At 43.9% G+C, this 16,588-nt stretch overlaps 1 protein-coding gene across 2 annotated transcripts in view; it reads right to left on the reverse strand.

Annotated features, from left to right (window-relative positions):
- Window positions 1–16,588, reverse strand: part of CPS1 (carbamoyl-phosphate synthase 1) — a 187,398-nt gene that overhangs the window by 90,930 nt on the left and 79,880 nt on the right. For both annotated transcript variants that reach the window (XM_083471970.1, XM_083471969.1), the window contains exons 14-19: window positions 16,207–16,396; window positions 14,771–14,928; window positions 12,748–12,876; window positions 8,767–8,911; window positions 5,275–5,485; window positions 4,688–4,886 (exon numbers count right to left, since the gene is read on the reverse strand). In XM_083471970.1, the coding sequence (XP_083328096.1) occupies window positions 4,688–4,886; window positions 5,275–5,485; window positions 8,767–8,911; window positions 12,748–12,876; window positions 14,771–14,928; window positions 16,207–16,396 (1,032 nt within the window). The remainder of the gene's footprint in view (window positions 1–4,687; window positions 4,887–5,274; window positions 5,486–8,766; window positions 8,912–12,747; window positions 12,877–14,770; window positions 14,929–16,206; window positions 16,397–16,588) is intronic.

Genomic DNA, 16,588 nt, shown 5'->3' on the forward strand with positions numbered 1-16,588 from the left:
GACTGGTTGGGCAGTTCCCCCATTTCCCCTATGGAACAGCCTCCACTGCTAACAACGCATCAAAAATTTGTCTTTCGGGAACTGGCAACCACAGCTATGGTAGGAAAAGAAGCCAGATGATGATGCTTGAATAGATTTGTTAACTTTTTGTTTTTAGAGTTGAAAGCTCTTTTAAGTGACATTAAATCCACTGTAAAGCAGTTTGAGCTTATGAGAAAGAAGTGTGTGTGTGTGTGTGTGTGTGTGTGTGTGTGTGTGTGTTGTGAGCCCCTTGGGTTTTACTGTTGTTTTGTTGGGTTTTCTAGATAGATTAATTATGGGATGAGTTTTTATCTTTGTAATATTACGATTTTAGATACAGTTCTAAGCTGCTTTGTGGAGGTTTCTAAAAAAGCAGATATAAACCTATTAAATAAATAAATAAGCTTGTGAAACCACTCTCTTTTTGAATCCATACATGTTATTCATACCTAGGCTTGTAGCAGGCACATCAACTTAGGGGGCCGACGTATCTCTGGCCCCCTCAATCTGTCTTGCCAGAGTGGTGCATGCTCTGGTTATCTCCCACTTGAACTGCAGTGGTGCCTCGCAAGACAAAATTAATCCGTTCTGCGAGTTTCTTCGTCTTGTGGATTTTTTGGTCTTGCGAAGCACGGTTGCACCCTGGTACTGTATTATAATGGGATAGCGGGCAAAGCACAAAGCGGGTCGCTCCCCAGCAGGAGGAGTTTACCCAGCCTGGAGGATCTGTTGCCGGGAAGAGGCAAAGACACCCCCTCCCACCTCCCCACAAAAACAGCCCCCCTTCCTCTGTCGCCAAGCCTTGCCGCGTCTTCGCTCAGCCAAACCGCGTCCCACATCAAAGCCCCAGCCTGCTCCTCTCCCTCTCTCTCCACGAGGTGCCAAAGGAAGTTCGAGCCCAGGAACCGAGGGCGGACGCACGAAGCGCCCAGCGCAGACTCTCCCTTGCTCCCCCCATTACCTTGCGCCATGCCGCTGGGCTCCCCACAGTCTCGGCAGCTGCTCCGGCTTCTTCCCACCCCCGCAAAGGCGCCTTCACGGTGGCCCAAGCGCAGTGGATGCCTCCTCCCCCTCCTCCTGCCTTCGCGCAGTTAGGGCAAAATGGAGCAGCCACGTGGGGAGGGGGGGGGAGAGAGGCAGAGGCAGAGGCGGCGCAGAGACCCAGCCAGATCCGCTGGATCCCAGCCCACCTGCCTCCTCTGTGCCCTCTCCAGAAGAGGATCCCTCTGGAAAAGGTAGGTCGCTCCCTCGCTCGCTCCCTGCCAGCCCAGTTCCCGCTTCAAAAGGAAACAAACTCGCAAGACGTTTCGTCTTGCGAAGCAAGCCCATAGGGAAATTTGTCTTACGAAGCACCTCAAAAAACTCTTTCGTCTTGCGAGTTTTTCGTCTTCCGAGGCATTCGTCTTGCGAGGTACCACTGTACTGCAATGCGCTCTACATTTGAAGGTGACTCGGAAACTGCAATTAATCCAGAATGCGGCAGCTAGACTGGTGACTGGGATCGGCCGCCGAGACCGTATAACACCGGTCCTGAAAGACATACATTGGTTCCCAGTATGCTTCCGAGCACAATTCAAAGTGTTGGTGCTGACCTTTAAAGCTCTAAATGGCCTCAGCCCAGTAAACCTGAAGGAGTGTCTCCACCTCCATTGTTCTGCCCGGACACTGAGGTCCAGTGCCGAGGGCCTTCTGGCGGTTCCCTCCCTGCGAGAAGCCAAGTTACAAGGAACCAGGCAGAGGGCCTTCTCAGTAGTGGCACCTGCCCTGTAGAATGCCCTCCTAGCAGATGTCAAGGCAATAAGTGACTATTTTACTTTTAAAAGACAACTGAAGGCGGCCCTGTTTGGGGAAGTTTTTAATGTTTGATGCTGTATTGTTTTTAATATTTAGTTGGAAGCCACCTAGAGTGGCTGAGGAAACCCAGCCAGATGGGCGGTGTAGAAATAATAAATTGTTGTTGTTGTTGTTGGAAAGGGGCTCACATGACGTTGTGCACGCACGCGCACGACACAAGTCGCTCACACAACATCTCACACGCGATACGCATGCCTCTGGCCCGTCGCCAACTAAGTTATACTCACAGAAGATCCATTAAAATGAATGGATGTGGGTAATTTAGGATCATTAATTTCCACGGGTCAACCCAAAATATAGCTTAGATGGCTACAAACCTTAGGTTTTGAAACCCAACAATGATCAAAATAGTGATTTTTAGGATAAACAATTATTCAAGAGTTCCATAACTGCTTAGAGAAATTGCTTTTCTTTTTAAATATTTAGTGGGTTTCTTTTAATCAAACAGTATAAAAAAATTGTTAAATAAGATAAACTCATAAATAAATAAAGGAATGATAAAGATTATAATCTGCTACAGAGGGAGGAAAGAAAGAGGAGGAAAAATAACTGATGCTCTGAATACAGTCTCAGGTGTCAAAATAATTTAGCCAAAGAGATATTTGGAAAACATTTGGAAAAAAGCAAGACAAGCAGCAAATATATTGTTAATTATTGTACTTTGGGTAGCTGATGGGTAATTAGCTAATTAGCTGCATGATTTACCCATTTTGCCTCATTCCATTCCTCTTGAAACTTAGGAGATGAAGGTGTCAATACTGTTCCAGACAGTCTTAAATTAAGATTTTAAATGTCAGGCTCTTTTTCACCACCTTTATAATACAAAGACCTGTCCAAAATTATCCTATTAATTCCAAAAGAAAAATTGTCTGTGGAAATGCAACTTGATGTATTACAGAGAACTGCAGATGCCAGCTTTTGATTTTTCAGTTCAGTTATTAATATTTAGAGCATTCCCTATGCATGCATCTCACAGCTGTAAACAGTAATTTAAAAGGAGAAAATATATGCAGAAACCTGCGCCTCACTGACTCGCTCAGGAGGGGTATTAAAATCAACAAATTTCATAAAGAGACAGAAAGCTGGTATATGGTTAGCTCAGGACATCCACCCAAATTCACTTAGGAACTAGGCATAACAAGCCAAGCAATGTCCAAAAAAGAGTCAAAAATGGCTTGGTTTATTCTGAGTCCAATTTGGATCCTATTACATTCCTAATGGCATTACCAAGAGCACCGTGCAGCCTGGGAATGCCTTTCATCCCCACTGCTCCCTCCTCTCTCTTGCATGGTCTGATTGCCGTGGTTGCAGCAGCAGAAGGCTATATTGCCATCTGGGGTGCTGAGGAGAATTGCAGCAGGTGCTGGTTATCCTGGGAAATGTAGTTTTCCTGTAGGTGCACTGTCCTTTGCACTGAAATTAGACACTGTACATGCCCTAAGATTTTAAAATGCTTATGTAGCATCCAGGGTGAAACAGACCATAGGAGACATTCCTTCTCCTGTCTCTGCCATCTCACCATACGCCATGACAGAACCAATTCTATACAGTTCTATCACAGTTCTATACATAAAGTTTAAACTGGCTTTCCCCCAAAATTGCTCTGTGATGCAACTGTATAAACTATCATTTCTCTTCTGCTTTCTACCATGCATTAACAACACAGTAGAAACAGAACTACAGGTGCTCAAAGGTACTATTTGACACAATATCTATTGTTGTTGTTTAGTCATTTAGTCGTGTCCAACTCTTCGTGACCCCATGGACCAGAGCACGCCAGGCACTCCTGTCTTCCACTGCCCCCTGCGGTTTGGTCAAACTCATGCTGGTATCTTCAAGAACACTGTCCAACCATCTCGTCCTCTGTCGTCCCCTTCTCCTTGTGCCCTCCATCTTTCCCAACATCAGGGTCTTTTCCAAGGAGTCTTCTCTTCTCATGAGGTGGCCAAAGTCTTGGAGCCTCAGCTTCAGGATCTGTCCTTCCAGTGAGCACTCAAGGCTGATTTCTTTCAGAATGGATCGGTTTGATCTTCTTGCAGTTCATGGGACTCTCAAGAGTCTCCTCCAGCACCATAATTCAAAAGCATATCTATATTACAGTGGTACCTCAGGTTAAGTACTTAATTCGTTCCGGAGATCCGTACGTAACCTGAAACTGTTCTTAACCTGAAGCACCACTTTAGCTAATGGGGCCTCCCGCTGTTGCCACGCCGCTGGAGCCCGATTTCTGTTCTCACCCTGAAGCAAATTTCTTAACCTGAAGCACTATTTCTGGCTTAGCGGAGTGTCTATGTAACCTGAAGCGTATGTAACCTGAAGCGTATGTAACCTGAGGTACCACTGTATATGCTAAAACCTTATTCCTAGAGAATCTGGGAAAGGCTTCTCTTAGAAGGGACTATCCATAGATCTCTGGAAGATAATTCTCATTACCCTCAGCAGATTCTTTGGAGGGATAACATACATACAATGCAGATGGTGCAATGCATATAAAAGGTATTGGGAGTATTGGCAAGGTATAGTGGCAAAGAAGCTGAGCTATGAATCAGGAAACCCCAACCTTACCTTACCTCTGCCTTGAGCTCCCTAGGTGGCCTTAGGCATGCCACTCTCCCTGAGCCTCAGTCCCCCGTCAAAAATATGGTGAGAATAATACTGACTACTTTGCAACAGGAAGATGTAAGGGAAATGCTCTGAAGTGCAATATAAATGCAAAGTATGATAATCAACTTCATCATCCCAGTACATGTAGACTGAATCGTTTATGGGTTTAAGGGCATTTTTTTAGGGGGGGGATAATCCTCAGACTTACCTCACCCACACTCTTCATTGAGCTACCGATCTGGCGGGAAGCACCCTGAAAGCGGTCGAGGTCCCAGTGGGGCACCTTGGTTACTATGTAGTCCAGGCTCGGCTCAAAGCAGGCCGTTGTCTTTCCTGATACTGCATTCTCAATTTCTAGTAAGGGGATCCCAAGAGCTATTTTGGCAGCAATAAATGCCAAAGGGTACCTAGCATCAAGAGCAAAGTGAGACATTTTCAAACTGGCAAAGGAAAACCTGCAAATCCTGAGAACATGCTTAATCCTCTGGAAGCCTGCCCTGAAGAGACATTAGGCAGCCATCAGCCATTCATACGGTACAGAAGTGTGTAGAGCTGACTGAGAAAGGATCCCCATTCCACCGCGTCCTGTGGCTTAATAAGTGAGCACAGCACAGCTATAAAATGATGGGCTGGGCCCTGTTACTTTTATTTTAGGATAGGATTTATACTTTACAAGGTATTCTCTGAAGAAGAGCTTTTGGGCTTATCTAACCAACAACTTTTTATATTTCCAAATGTTTCCCTTGCATCACGCACCCAGTTTAGCTCTTCTCCCAGGACTGTTTCTTGCCTTACCCTGTGGCCTTAGATGCCAAAGCAGAGCTTCTAGAAAGCCTAGCATTCACTTCAATTATGCAGTACTCCAGAGAGGCAGGATGCAAGGCATACTGAATGTTACACTCCCCTACAATGTTCAAGTGGCGGACAACCTTGATGGTCGATTCCCGTAACATCTGCAACTCTTCATTCGAGAGTGTCTGGCTGGGAGCCACTACTATAGAATCACCTGCAAGTCAAAGCAAAAAGTGTCAATGGTCTCAAGTTATAGCAGGACAGGAAGCTGTCTTGTGCTGAGACAAACCAATTAGTCAGCATGGATTTCTGAAAAATAAGTCATGTCAGACTAACCTGATCTCGTTTTTTGACAGAATTACAAGCCTGGTAGATGAAGGGAACGCAGCAGATGTAGCCTACCTTGATTTCAGCAAGGCATTCGACAAGGTGCCCCATGATATTCTTGTAAAGAACCTGGTAAAATGCGGTCTTGACTATGCTACCACTCAGTGGATTTGTAACTGGCTGACTGACCGAACCCAAAGGGTGCTCATCAATGGTTCCTCTTCATCCTGGAGAAGAGTGACTAGTGGGGTGCCACAGGGTTCTGTCTTGGGCCCAGTCTTATTCAACATCTTTATCAACGACTTGGATGATGGACTCAAGGGCATCCTGATCAAATTTGCAGATGACACCAAACTGGGAGGGGTGGCTAACACCCCAGAGGACAGGCTCACACTTCAAAACAACCTTGACAAATTAGAGAACTGGGCAAAAACAAACAATATGAATTTTAACAGGGAGAAATGTAAAGTATTGCACTTGGGGGGGGGGAATGAGAGGCACAAATACAAGATGGGGGACACCTGGCTTGAGAGCAGTACATGTGAAAAGGATCTAGGAGTCTTGGTTGACCACAAACTTGACATGAGCCAACAGTGTGACGCGGCAGCTAAAAAAGCCAATGCAATTCTGGGCTGCATCAATAGGAGTATAGCATCTAGATCAAGGGAAGTAATAGTGCCACTGTATTCTGCTCTGGTCAGACCTCACCTGGAGTACTGTGTCCAGTTCTGGGCACCACAGTTCAAGAAGGACACTGACAAACTGGAACGTGTCCAGAGGAGGGCAACCAAAATGGTCAAAGGCCTGGAAACGATGCCTTATGAGGAACGGCTAAGGGAGCTGGGCATGTTTAGCCTGGAGAAGAGGAGGTTAAGGGGTGATATGATAGCCATGTTCAAATATATAAAAGGATGTCATATAGAGGAGGGAGAAAGGTTGTTTTCTGCTGCTCCAGAGAAGCGGACACGGAGCAATGGATCCAAACTACAAGAAAGAAGATTCCACCTAAACATTAGGAAGAACTTCCTGACAGTAAGAGCTGTTCGACAGTGGAATTTGCTGCCAAGGAGTGTGGTGGAGTCTCCTACTTTGGAGGTCTTTAAGCAGAGGCTTGACAACCATATGTCAGGAGTGCTCTGATGGTGTTTCCTGCTTGGCAGGGGGTTGGACTAGATGGCCCTTGTGGTCTATTCCAACTCTATGATTCTATGGTTCCTCTGGCACTGCCTTGCAGCGACTCTCCAGAGTTTCAGACGGGGGTCTTTTCCATCCGTACCTGGAGATGCTACAGTACAGAGACACAGCTCATCCACTGCACTGAGTAGAGTACAAATTACAGGACATGAAAGGGCTTCATAAATAAGTGATCATATATATTGTAATTAGACCAAGAACCCAATCCAACCCATATATCCATAAGCCACTAGGCTTCACTCTGGTAAGTATGTTTAGGACTGCATGCTGAATTACTCATTGTATATAATTTAATTAAATCTAAGATAAATACGATAATAAAATGTCAAGCAGAAATGCTGAAATTTGCCTTATTTGAAAGACAGGCATACTTTCAAGCCTATAATGGTTTTCAGCCTATATTGAATTCCACATATTTTCCAACATTTGTGCATCACAAGCAGCTGCATTCTTTATTGGTGAGGGTCTGCCAATTGTGCTTGAGCAGCAGACCAATGTTTAATTCATTTTTTATAGATATGCTAGGTTATTTTATGTTATAAACCCCAGAAACATCTCAAATATGACTTTCTGCTATGATGCACACTGTCTATAAAGGTTGTGGAATCTCCCACATTGCAAGTTCTGAACAAGATGTTGTACCTCTTGTGGATCATTAGACATGTCCTATAACTCACAGGAACCTGAACAACTCAGGCCATATCCCTATGTGCATTTAGATGGGAGTAAGTCCCATTGAAGGGACGTGGGTGGCGCTGTGGGTAAAACCTCAGTGCCTAGGACTTGCCGATCGCATGGTTGGCGGTTCGAATCCCCGCGGCGGGGTGCGCTCCCGTCGTTCGGTCCCAGCACCTGCCAACCTAGCAGTTCGAAAGCACCCCCGGGTGCAAGTAGATAAATAGGGACCGCTTTATAGCGGGAAGGTAAACGGTGTTTCCGTGTGCTGCGCTGGCTCACCAGATGCAGCTTGTCATGCTGGCCACGTGACCTGGAAGTGTCTGCGGACAGTGCTGGCTCCTGGCCTATAGAGTGAGATGAGCGCTGAAATATATTCAGAGTCGCAAAGTGATTGCATGCTCTTTATTCAGCTCATAGTGGTGATGAGGAATGAATAAAAGTCCCCTCGCAGTATCTGCTTTATATACATTATTTACACAATGGGCTGTACATGATTGGCTAATTCCGGAATTCTACTGTAAGCCAATCAGGTTGTGGATTCACTTCTATCTGGAGCAGGATTGAGTGGTTCCTGCCAACCAATCATACTGCTGCATTGTTCTAGGACCAATCAGACTGCTGCATTCTGAATCCTATTGTTCTAGGACCAATCGGACTGCTGCATTTTGGATCCTATTGTTCTAGGACCAATCAGGATCCTATTGTTCTAGGACCAATGCAGTTTGGATCCTATTCAACTCAGTACATAACAAGCGCACAACCCTAGAGTCTGGCAAGACTGGCCCGTACGGGCAGGGGTACCTTTACCTTTTAAGTCCCATTGAACTTACTTCTTCTGAGTAAATGTGCACAGGGTTAGACTATCAGTTGGTCTTTAATTTATTTGCACGGGGACCACTGCCTTGTGCCCCTCAAAATTGTGCACCCAGGGCCACAGCTCCGCTGGCACCCCCACACTACGCCCCTGAGCATACCAGACCCAACTTCACATAGTCACATAATGCATGGGGTCATCATAAGAACTTATTAGCAGGAGTGTCGTGATGAGACCACTTTATACAATGACCTTAATATGACTGGCTCAGTTGCATAAATCATCTGGACTCTGACTGCAACTTCTCTTAACTTCTGATGCCTTGTAACTGAACTGTGTTGGCTGGAGGCAATGGTGTGAATACCTCCCTTTGAGCAGGGGGGTGGACCCCTTGGTCCCACATAACTCTACAGCTCTATGATTGCATCAAACAATCCCCCCCCCCACGAAAGTATTTAGTTCAAGGAAATTGGTGAACCTACCTGTATGGACTCCCATTGCATCGACATTTTCCATATTGCAGACGGTGATACAGTTGTCAGCTGCATCTCTCACAACTTCATACTCAATTTCTTTCCATCCTGCCACAGATTTCTCCACAAGAATTTGATTGGTCATTGCAAATGCCTTGATTATTACAGGATGACAGATTTTAAAAAGGAAATGTTTGTTAAGTGTGTATGCTGAACTATCAGGAGACTGATATTTGTACAGCAGTATTTTGCTGGTATAATAGTAGTTCCTGCCATAGTGACAATTAAAGACAAAGTAAAAAATTGTCAGTGCAAAAAGATTTGTTTCTGCTTAAAAGAGTAAAATCATCCCCTTGTGTAAATGTTATGAAGGTGATTTAATAAATATTACTTGGTTCAGTATTAGGAACACCCTGACCTCCTCCAATAAGGTCTTCAAGCAGATGCCATTGGCCATTCTGAATGGCTGATTTAAGAGAAATTTCATAAGATTATATTTGTAGACGGACATTATAAAGGACACCCTCCCCAATGTCTGCTGAGCTGTTTCATTGCAAAGGAGAAGAGGTAAGAAGAAGAAGAAGAGTTTGGATTTGATATCCCGCCTTTCACTCCCCTTCAGGAGTCTCAAAGCGGCTAACATTCTCCTTTCTCTTCCTCCTCCACAACAAACACTCTGTGAGGTGAGTGGGGCTGAGAGACTTCAGAGAAGTGCAACTAGCCCAAGGTCACCCAGCAGCTGCATGTGGAGGAGCGGAGACACGAACCTGAAGAGACTATTACTCCTTGATCAACTCAGCAAAGAGCTGAATTTTCTCTTGCTAATTTGGAGTGCGATGTCATAGGAAAAGTTGCTACTTTTGCTTTTGCGGCAGCATGTGTACAGCATAAATGTGCTGAAACTGATGTAGTGGATTGTTTTAATGAGAAATTAATGTGCATCTGTGTTTGTCATTTTTCCAAAATGGTAATTGTGCAATAATTTATGGCCTAAACAAGTGAACCAACTACTCTACTAAAATAATTACCAAGCATATATTAGTCATCATTTGCTATCTCATTATGATGGAGAGGAAATTTTAAGGGACACTGGGAAAGTAATAGCCAAGTGGGGAGCGGAGGAAGACTGTGATACATATGGTGTGTGGGGGGGGGATTTCTGTCCCTTGCATTATTGGATCCTAAATTTAGATTTTTTTATGGAACATATGGCTATATAGCACACTGGCTTAGTAAAGAGCATAATTGCTTCCTATTAAAGTGATAATTGGCCATATGTCCACAAGAGATCCACTGATATCAGTGAAGCAAAAGCAACATATACCATCCTAAAAAGAAGATTCTGAGAACAGACGTTAAGCTGCGTCTGCTGGATTTTGTTAAGCTCAGCATTGCTCTCTGTTTTTCAGGCACAGCATTAGGAACCTGAAAGTAAATTTGGAAATTAAAATTCACTCCTGCAAGATATGGAGATAGCTACTAACGTAGATGTGCTTTAAACAAGGGGTGAAAAAATCAGGGAGGTGCGGTCTTTATTGTGAGCAACCAGGCGTAAGAGCTAAATAGAGCCTCACTATTCATGGACAGGATACCTCTGGAGACCAGGTGCTGAGGACAAAGCCTCACCTTACTGCCCAGTCTCCAGTCTCCAGCTGGCCACTTCTGTGCTTTATTCTGTCCTACTCTTGGGGCATTGCTATCTCTCAGTTCAAGGCAGCACTGAACCATGCTCCATTTTCTCCCTCCCTGACTTATCTTTCGAAAACAGAATAAAATTCACACTATTGTATATCTCTTTGACCCAAGTCACTGAACTATTTCCACAAATTAAGGTCCATTTCTGACAATCTCACTTTAATCATTCACATTACCAAACTCCAGAGGAAGCGACATGAAGATGGAACATTAAAGAGCCTCGGGAGGTTTTTTCTTCCCTCTTAGAAGAGAAAAAGCCACAGGCTGTAGAATCTTGAAACAGTGTCATCTTCATATGCTGTTGACTTGGCTAAGACTGGGTAGTTTTATTGATAAGATAATTTGGGGGTGTTTCTTGGTGAGCTAGATCCTATGCTGTGCTTTCCTTCCTGAATCCAGAAGCAAAATATATTTGCTTTCTATGTTCATTAAGCATTTCATGCTGTTGAAATTTTACATGACCCTTTCTTCTCTTTCACCTGCCCCTCTACAAGCTCCAGTGTCTGTGTCCGTGACGTGGTGACTAGACCGGGTCTTTTCAGTTGCAGCACTCCATCCCACCAACCCATCTTGCACCATCTGTATTTTCTTTTCAGCTCTAACTTAATTAAAAAAAAATGCCCAGGGCTTTTAACCATTAAGTAGGATTTTATGCTTAAGAAAACCTTTTACAGTTCTTTGCTGTGATGCTTCATTCCACTATGACCAGCTGATCTGCTTTGTTGTTTTTTGACTACTATTTTTTATGTAAGCTGTTCTAGGAGACTTGTTCACTGAAGAACGAGATGCAAATGTCTAGAATAAATAAATTACGAGAGAGGAAAAGCAGGCAGTATTGTCAATACTGTGGCAAGGAACAGGAAACACTCGGCAGCAATTATTTAGAATAGTCTGCTATTGCAGTAGTAACATAATTTTTCACCTCCCTAAATAGGGGTTAGAAGGCTCCTATTTTTTGTTTTGGAACATGCCCTGCATATTCCAGCCCAGCTGTGGCCAGATTAAAGTTCAGACCAATGGCCTCTGGATCCGAGACCCAGATGGATGGAATAGAAGCAATGACACCACAAATATCAGCTTTTACTATTCACTGCACTGGCAGCCAGGTTGTGCCATGGTTCAGGACCCGTAAACTTTACACCAGCATAGTGATGAGATATTAAGGATAGTCGAGTTCCCCTCCATGAGGATTTCTGCCATTGACACAAAGATCTTCACAGATGGAAGATGAAGGGAGAAAAGGGGCGACAATACTACAGCCATCGCCTGGTGCTGAGAAGGTTTCCTTGCTCACATCCTCAGACACCAATATATTCCCCTCCCCCATATATTCCCTCATCTCACAGGATCCAACCTTCACTGGTCCCAGAGGCAGCAGAAGATCTTACAGCCCCAGCAAATAACATATCTCAAGAACACAGTGTTATTAATCAATAGTGTTATTAATTCAGTTGAAGTTCCAGACCATCTGGATATTTTATGGTCTTGCCCTATCATTCAGGAATACTGGAAATAAATTCTAGTTAAGATTTGCAAAATCTCTGTATATTGATTGCCTGCTGATACCACCCCCACCCCCCAAGAAAAATCACGGGGTCCTTTACAAGACAATATGGAAATGGACAGTCTCCATTTGGTGCTGAATTTGCTAATGGTGGTTAAATGGTCTATAACAGCACGCTGGGGTAGACCAGACTGGATTAAAATGATATGTGATGTTGCATTGCTAACAACCTGTTTTTCTACAAATTACTTTAGAAAACCAGCAGATACGTTTATTCAGAGATTACCGGTATCTTTGTTTATTTTATTTTAGAATAATTGCAAACTTTATGTTTTTGTTTTCAGTGTTAAATTTCAGATATATATTCCTATTTATGGGGAGGGGCATTGTATTTTTCCTGAATAAAAAAGTTACTGTTAAAAAAACAACACCCCACTGGGCAGCCTCTTCAACCAAGAGCCTGGGGACTGAGCAGCTCTGAGGAGGTCTGGGACACCCATATTTACGCAGGATTATTCCAGCCCTCAGTAAGCAACAGGCTAGTGCTAGAGCAATACAGTATTTCAAGTTACTGCTTTGCTGACATGAGGCCATAATGGTTAAGTCGTCTTGTCTGTCGTGCCCACAGCACATTGACCAAACCAGCTGACTCTGGACTTGGCCTAAAGGTTCTACTGTCTTGCCTCCCCATCCACCAAGACCTGCACCTCTCCCCTGCTTGGATTTTCCCACCCCCAGGGAATGGCTCCCCTTGTGGGCCGCAGATGTTGACACAACTCCCACAGTGATACCTTGGTACTGAGATTCAGCAGTTGCTCCTTGTCATGACATAACCCTGATCCTAGTCCACCCAAGGCATAAGCAGAGCGTATCATGACTGGGTAGCCAATCTTTTCTGCTGCTTCCAAAGCATCGTCTGTCTATAATAAAAGAAGAACAGGTAGAAAAGACCAAAACAATCATGAAGACCTGTCAGTATTGTCTACATTACAACACAATGTGACACAGACAGAATCATGGTCAGGACTGTGCTCAATGTTCTGTGGAGCATATACTAGGTAGGTTGGCTTCCTCAAAAAAAATCCTGGGAATTACATTTTTGTTGAGGGTGATGAAAGAATCCTGTCCCAAACATACAAACACACACACACAGCTCAGTTCCCAATATTTCCTGAGGAGAGAGAATGACGGCTAAACATTGAATCTATAGTAAAGATGTGGCTTTGACTACAACCCCTCCTCACCAACCCAAGGAATCCGGCTTCTGCAGAACTAAAGGGCGAAGGCGACTGCACATCAGTTTTTCAACTCTGATATGTTCACCTGTAACTTATCACTAGCAGCGGTTGGGAAGAGCTGTAGAAATGAGAAATCACCACAAATCAAAATCAAGTTTAGACTTAAGTCTTTTTCTTTTCTTTTTAGTAATTAAGTGTTTCAGAAAAGCTCTGTATGTGCCAGGCCCCTTTTCCTGGTAACACCACAGACACAGAGGGTGACTGTACAACGAACCTGTTCCATATATTAAGGCACTGAAAGGAATTGTTTTAGCTTTCTGATGCCAGCTGGTGTGTAAGGAGAGAAATATTTTGAGGTATGGACTGCAGAGGTGGCCAATTCTTTCAAATCCATCTGGCCAAAATTCACAGCCAAAATTTTCAACGCTCATCAAAATGCACACTCTATAGACCTATTAATTATTACCATATTACTTTATGGATCCCATTGAGCTAAAAGCTATTCTGCACTAATATTCATGTAAGACCATTTTTAAAAGGAACTTGAAGTTGCTTTCTTAATCAAGTGACTCCGGTTATTGACTTACTCACTGGGCTGGTCAGCATGTAAACCAAACCATGGTTAAGCATGAGGAGGAAGCAGGCCTACTGGTGCAGGGAGAAAACAGCCGCCACTTCCTTTCTTCCCTGCTCCCTTGCAATGGCTTAGTGCAGCCAGTGGGGAAGGAGCAATGCGACTGCCATCTTTTAACTGTGTCCCAGTGCTTCTTCATGCTTAGCTATGGTCTGGTTTGGCTTAGCAATAGATGCAAACAAGACCACCATCTCAGTGTATCACTCTAAGAAACAAGCACTGATCTTTTGCATCTCAGTCCCTCTGAATTGCATACCTTCTGAGGCTCCACCTCTGTTGGAAATTCTGTGCTTACTCACTTGAGCTATTTCCTGTGGAAATAGGATATTTGTCCTGGTACCTCTGCCCATGCACCTTCTCTGCTTGCAACACAACACATTCAGACTTGTGCAACCAGCCTTCACTAACTTGGAGTCCTCCAAAGTATTAGACTACAAGTCGCATCGCCCCTAGCCAGCTGGTGAAGGTTGGTGTAGACTAAATCTGTAAATGGGGTTGTGGGCTGGGTGACCCTATCTTTTGGCAAAGAGGACTGATATGACTGATACCTTCCAAGTTTCTACAATTATGTTGAGGAAGGGGTCTTTTCAGACTCACAATAAATGTGCAAAGGCTGGGATGCAGATGCAAAGACCGTGTGAAGCAAGAGAGAGAGAGAATGAATGGCAGAGAGGAGGGGAAGGCTCTGATGTTTCTCTAGGGAAAAGGGGGCATGTGCTAATATAGCATAGACCTGCCTGTCAATGGGTTGTTCTATATTCCCTTCCTTGAAGTTCTGTCCCTACTGCTGATTTCTCCTGCCTGTCTCACATGCATTTGTGGAAACCCTGAACAGGTAGCGCTAGGCTGAAATTAGGACAACAACATCCTCCAAATATATCCATCTCTCTGTTTCAACTGTTTCAAGATGCAACCAAGTATATTTGAACTCAGCTGATGTACCGATTCTACAGCAAAGCTGGGCGCAATCTTCTCATTGATTTCATTCAGTTTGTCCAAAAACATCTGCCTGTCCTCTGTGGCCATGATAGATTCAACTGAAGTTCCAAGGACCTTCACACCGTATTCCTGCAGAATGCCACGTTTGAACAGTTCCACTCCTGCACAGAGAATGAATGGCATGGTCAGTATTAGACAACTGCTCTCTAGGAAGATTTCTGTCAATCAGCTGTCTGCACCACTCAGTCAGTTCCAACCCAAAAGAGTAACTTTGACAGAAAGGACCTTCACATGTCTCTCCGGGCAGAAAAACCATTTGTCTGACATTTGAATATTAGGAGGACTGCCAGTTTTTCCACCCCTGCTGGGCAAGTTTCTACTCTCTCTGATGTAATGCAGGCAAGCCAGGAGCCTCAGATCAGAAGACTGGGAAGACTGCTTGAAGAACAGCACTGCCATGTGTAGCAGCCTATCAAAACCATACACCTGTTTTGAGCATGCTCAGAGATGTTTCCTTGAAGGCCAGAACTCCTCACAGCTTTTAGCATGTTCTGCTGCTATTATTTCTTGTTTGCTTTTGTGGGACTTTGTCAGTGAATTTCTAAAATGAAAAATGTGGGTTATATCTGGATATCATATTGACTGACACCATCCTTCCCCAAATCTAGAAGATATTCTCCCTCATTTCAAACCAAAGAGGCTGATTATGATTTTTCTGGTGTAATGTACTCTGCATTGCAGGGGGTTGGACTAGATGGCCCTTGAGTTGCTTCCAACTCTATGATTCTATGATTCTGATGCAAAAACTGTGACAAAGTTCAAGATGCAACATTTGAAAGTGAGGAATTGACCAATAAGATTACAATCTGCTGTTACAATGACTCAATATCTCAGTATTGTGTATTAGCTCTAGTCACAATTGCCTGTAAGTTGTTGGTTCAAAGAGCTAAAAGTGGTAAGGCCACTTTCCTTCTTAATGTGGCTAAAATCATTGCCTCTAAAAAGCCTCCTGGTCTGAATTTACTTCATCTGCAGGCATGTATGTGTGCAGGATAGAGAAACATCTGTGCTCTCTCATTACGTACATATCTGACTGTGTAGCCTGGAGGAGTTATCATAGCATGGTACTGTTAAGCAAGCAAATGTGTCTCTCTCTCTCTCACACACACACACACACAATGACAGCTGCAGCTTGAAACTTGGTAAATACCTTGGCTTTTCAATTTACCTCATGAAACATTCTGCAAATCTTGAAACCATGCATATTCTTACATTAAAAAAAACCCAAATAGAAGATAGGACCATAGTTCATTTGCTATAATAATTGTCCTTATTTATATAAAAGATGACTACATTTCACTTAGTTTCCAGCATGCTAAGTTCATGAAGATAGCTTTCCATGGTAAGAAGAGAGAAATGCATTCCCACAACAAACTTACCGCAGTTGAGAGCGGTCTGCCCACCCATACCAAGAATTAAGCCATCTGGCCGTTCTGCTTTGATGACCTCTGTAACAAACTGTGGGGTGATGGGGAGAAAGTAAACTCTATCAGCTTGCTTTAGGCCAACCTCATTGGTCTGAACTGAGGCAATATTGGGGTTCATCAGGACCGTTTTCACATTTTCTTCCTAGAAAAATTTTTTAAAACACAGTAACTATTCATTCAAGAGCTACATTCACATCTCGCGGGAACAACCTAGTGCTGGTAATTTTTTTAACTTTTGCAGACCAGAGGTGTGTGTAGATTTGTGAGCACAACACCATGCACTGGGAGGAACAGCTTACAAGGTCAGTGCTGTGGACAAATCAACTCAGGCACC

Source organism: Podarcis liolepis, assembly GCF_965112155.1.
Source record: "Podarcis liolepis genome assembly, chromosome: 1".
Lineage (NCBI taxonomy): Eukaryota > Metazoa > Chordata > Lepidosauria > Squamata > Lacertidae > Podarcis > Podarcis liolepis.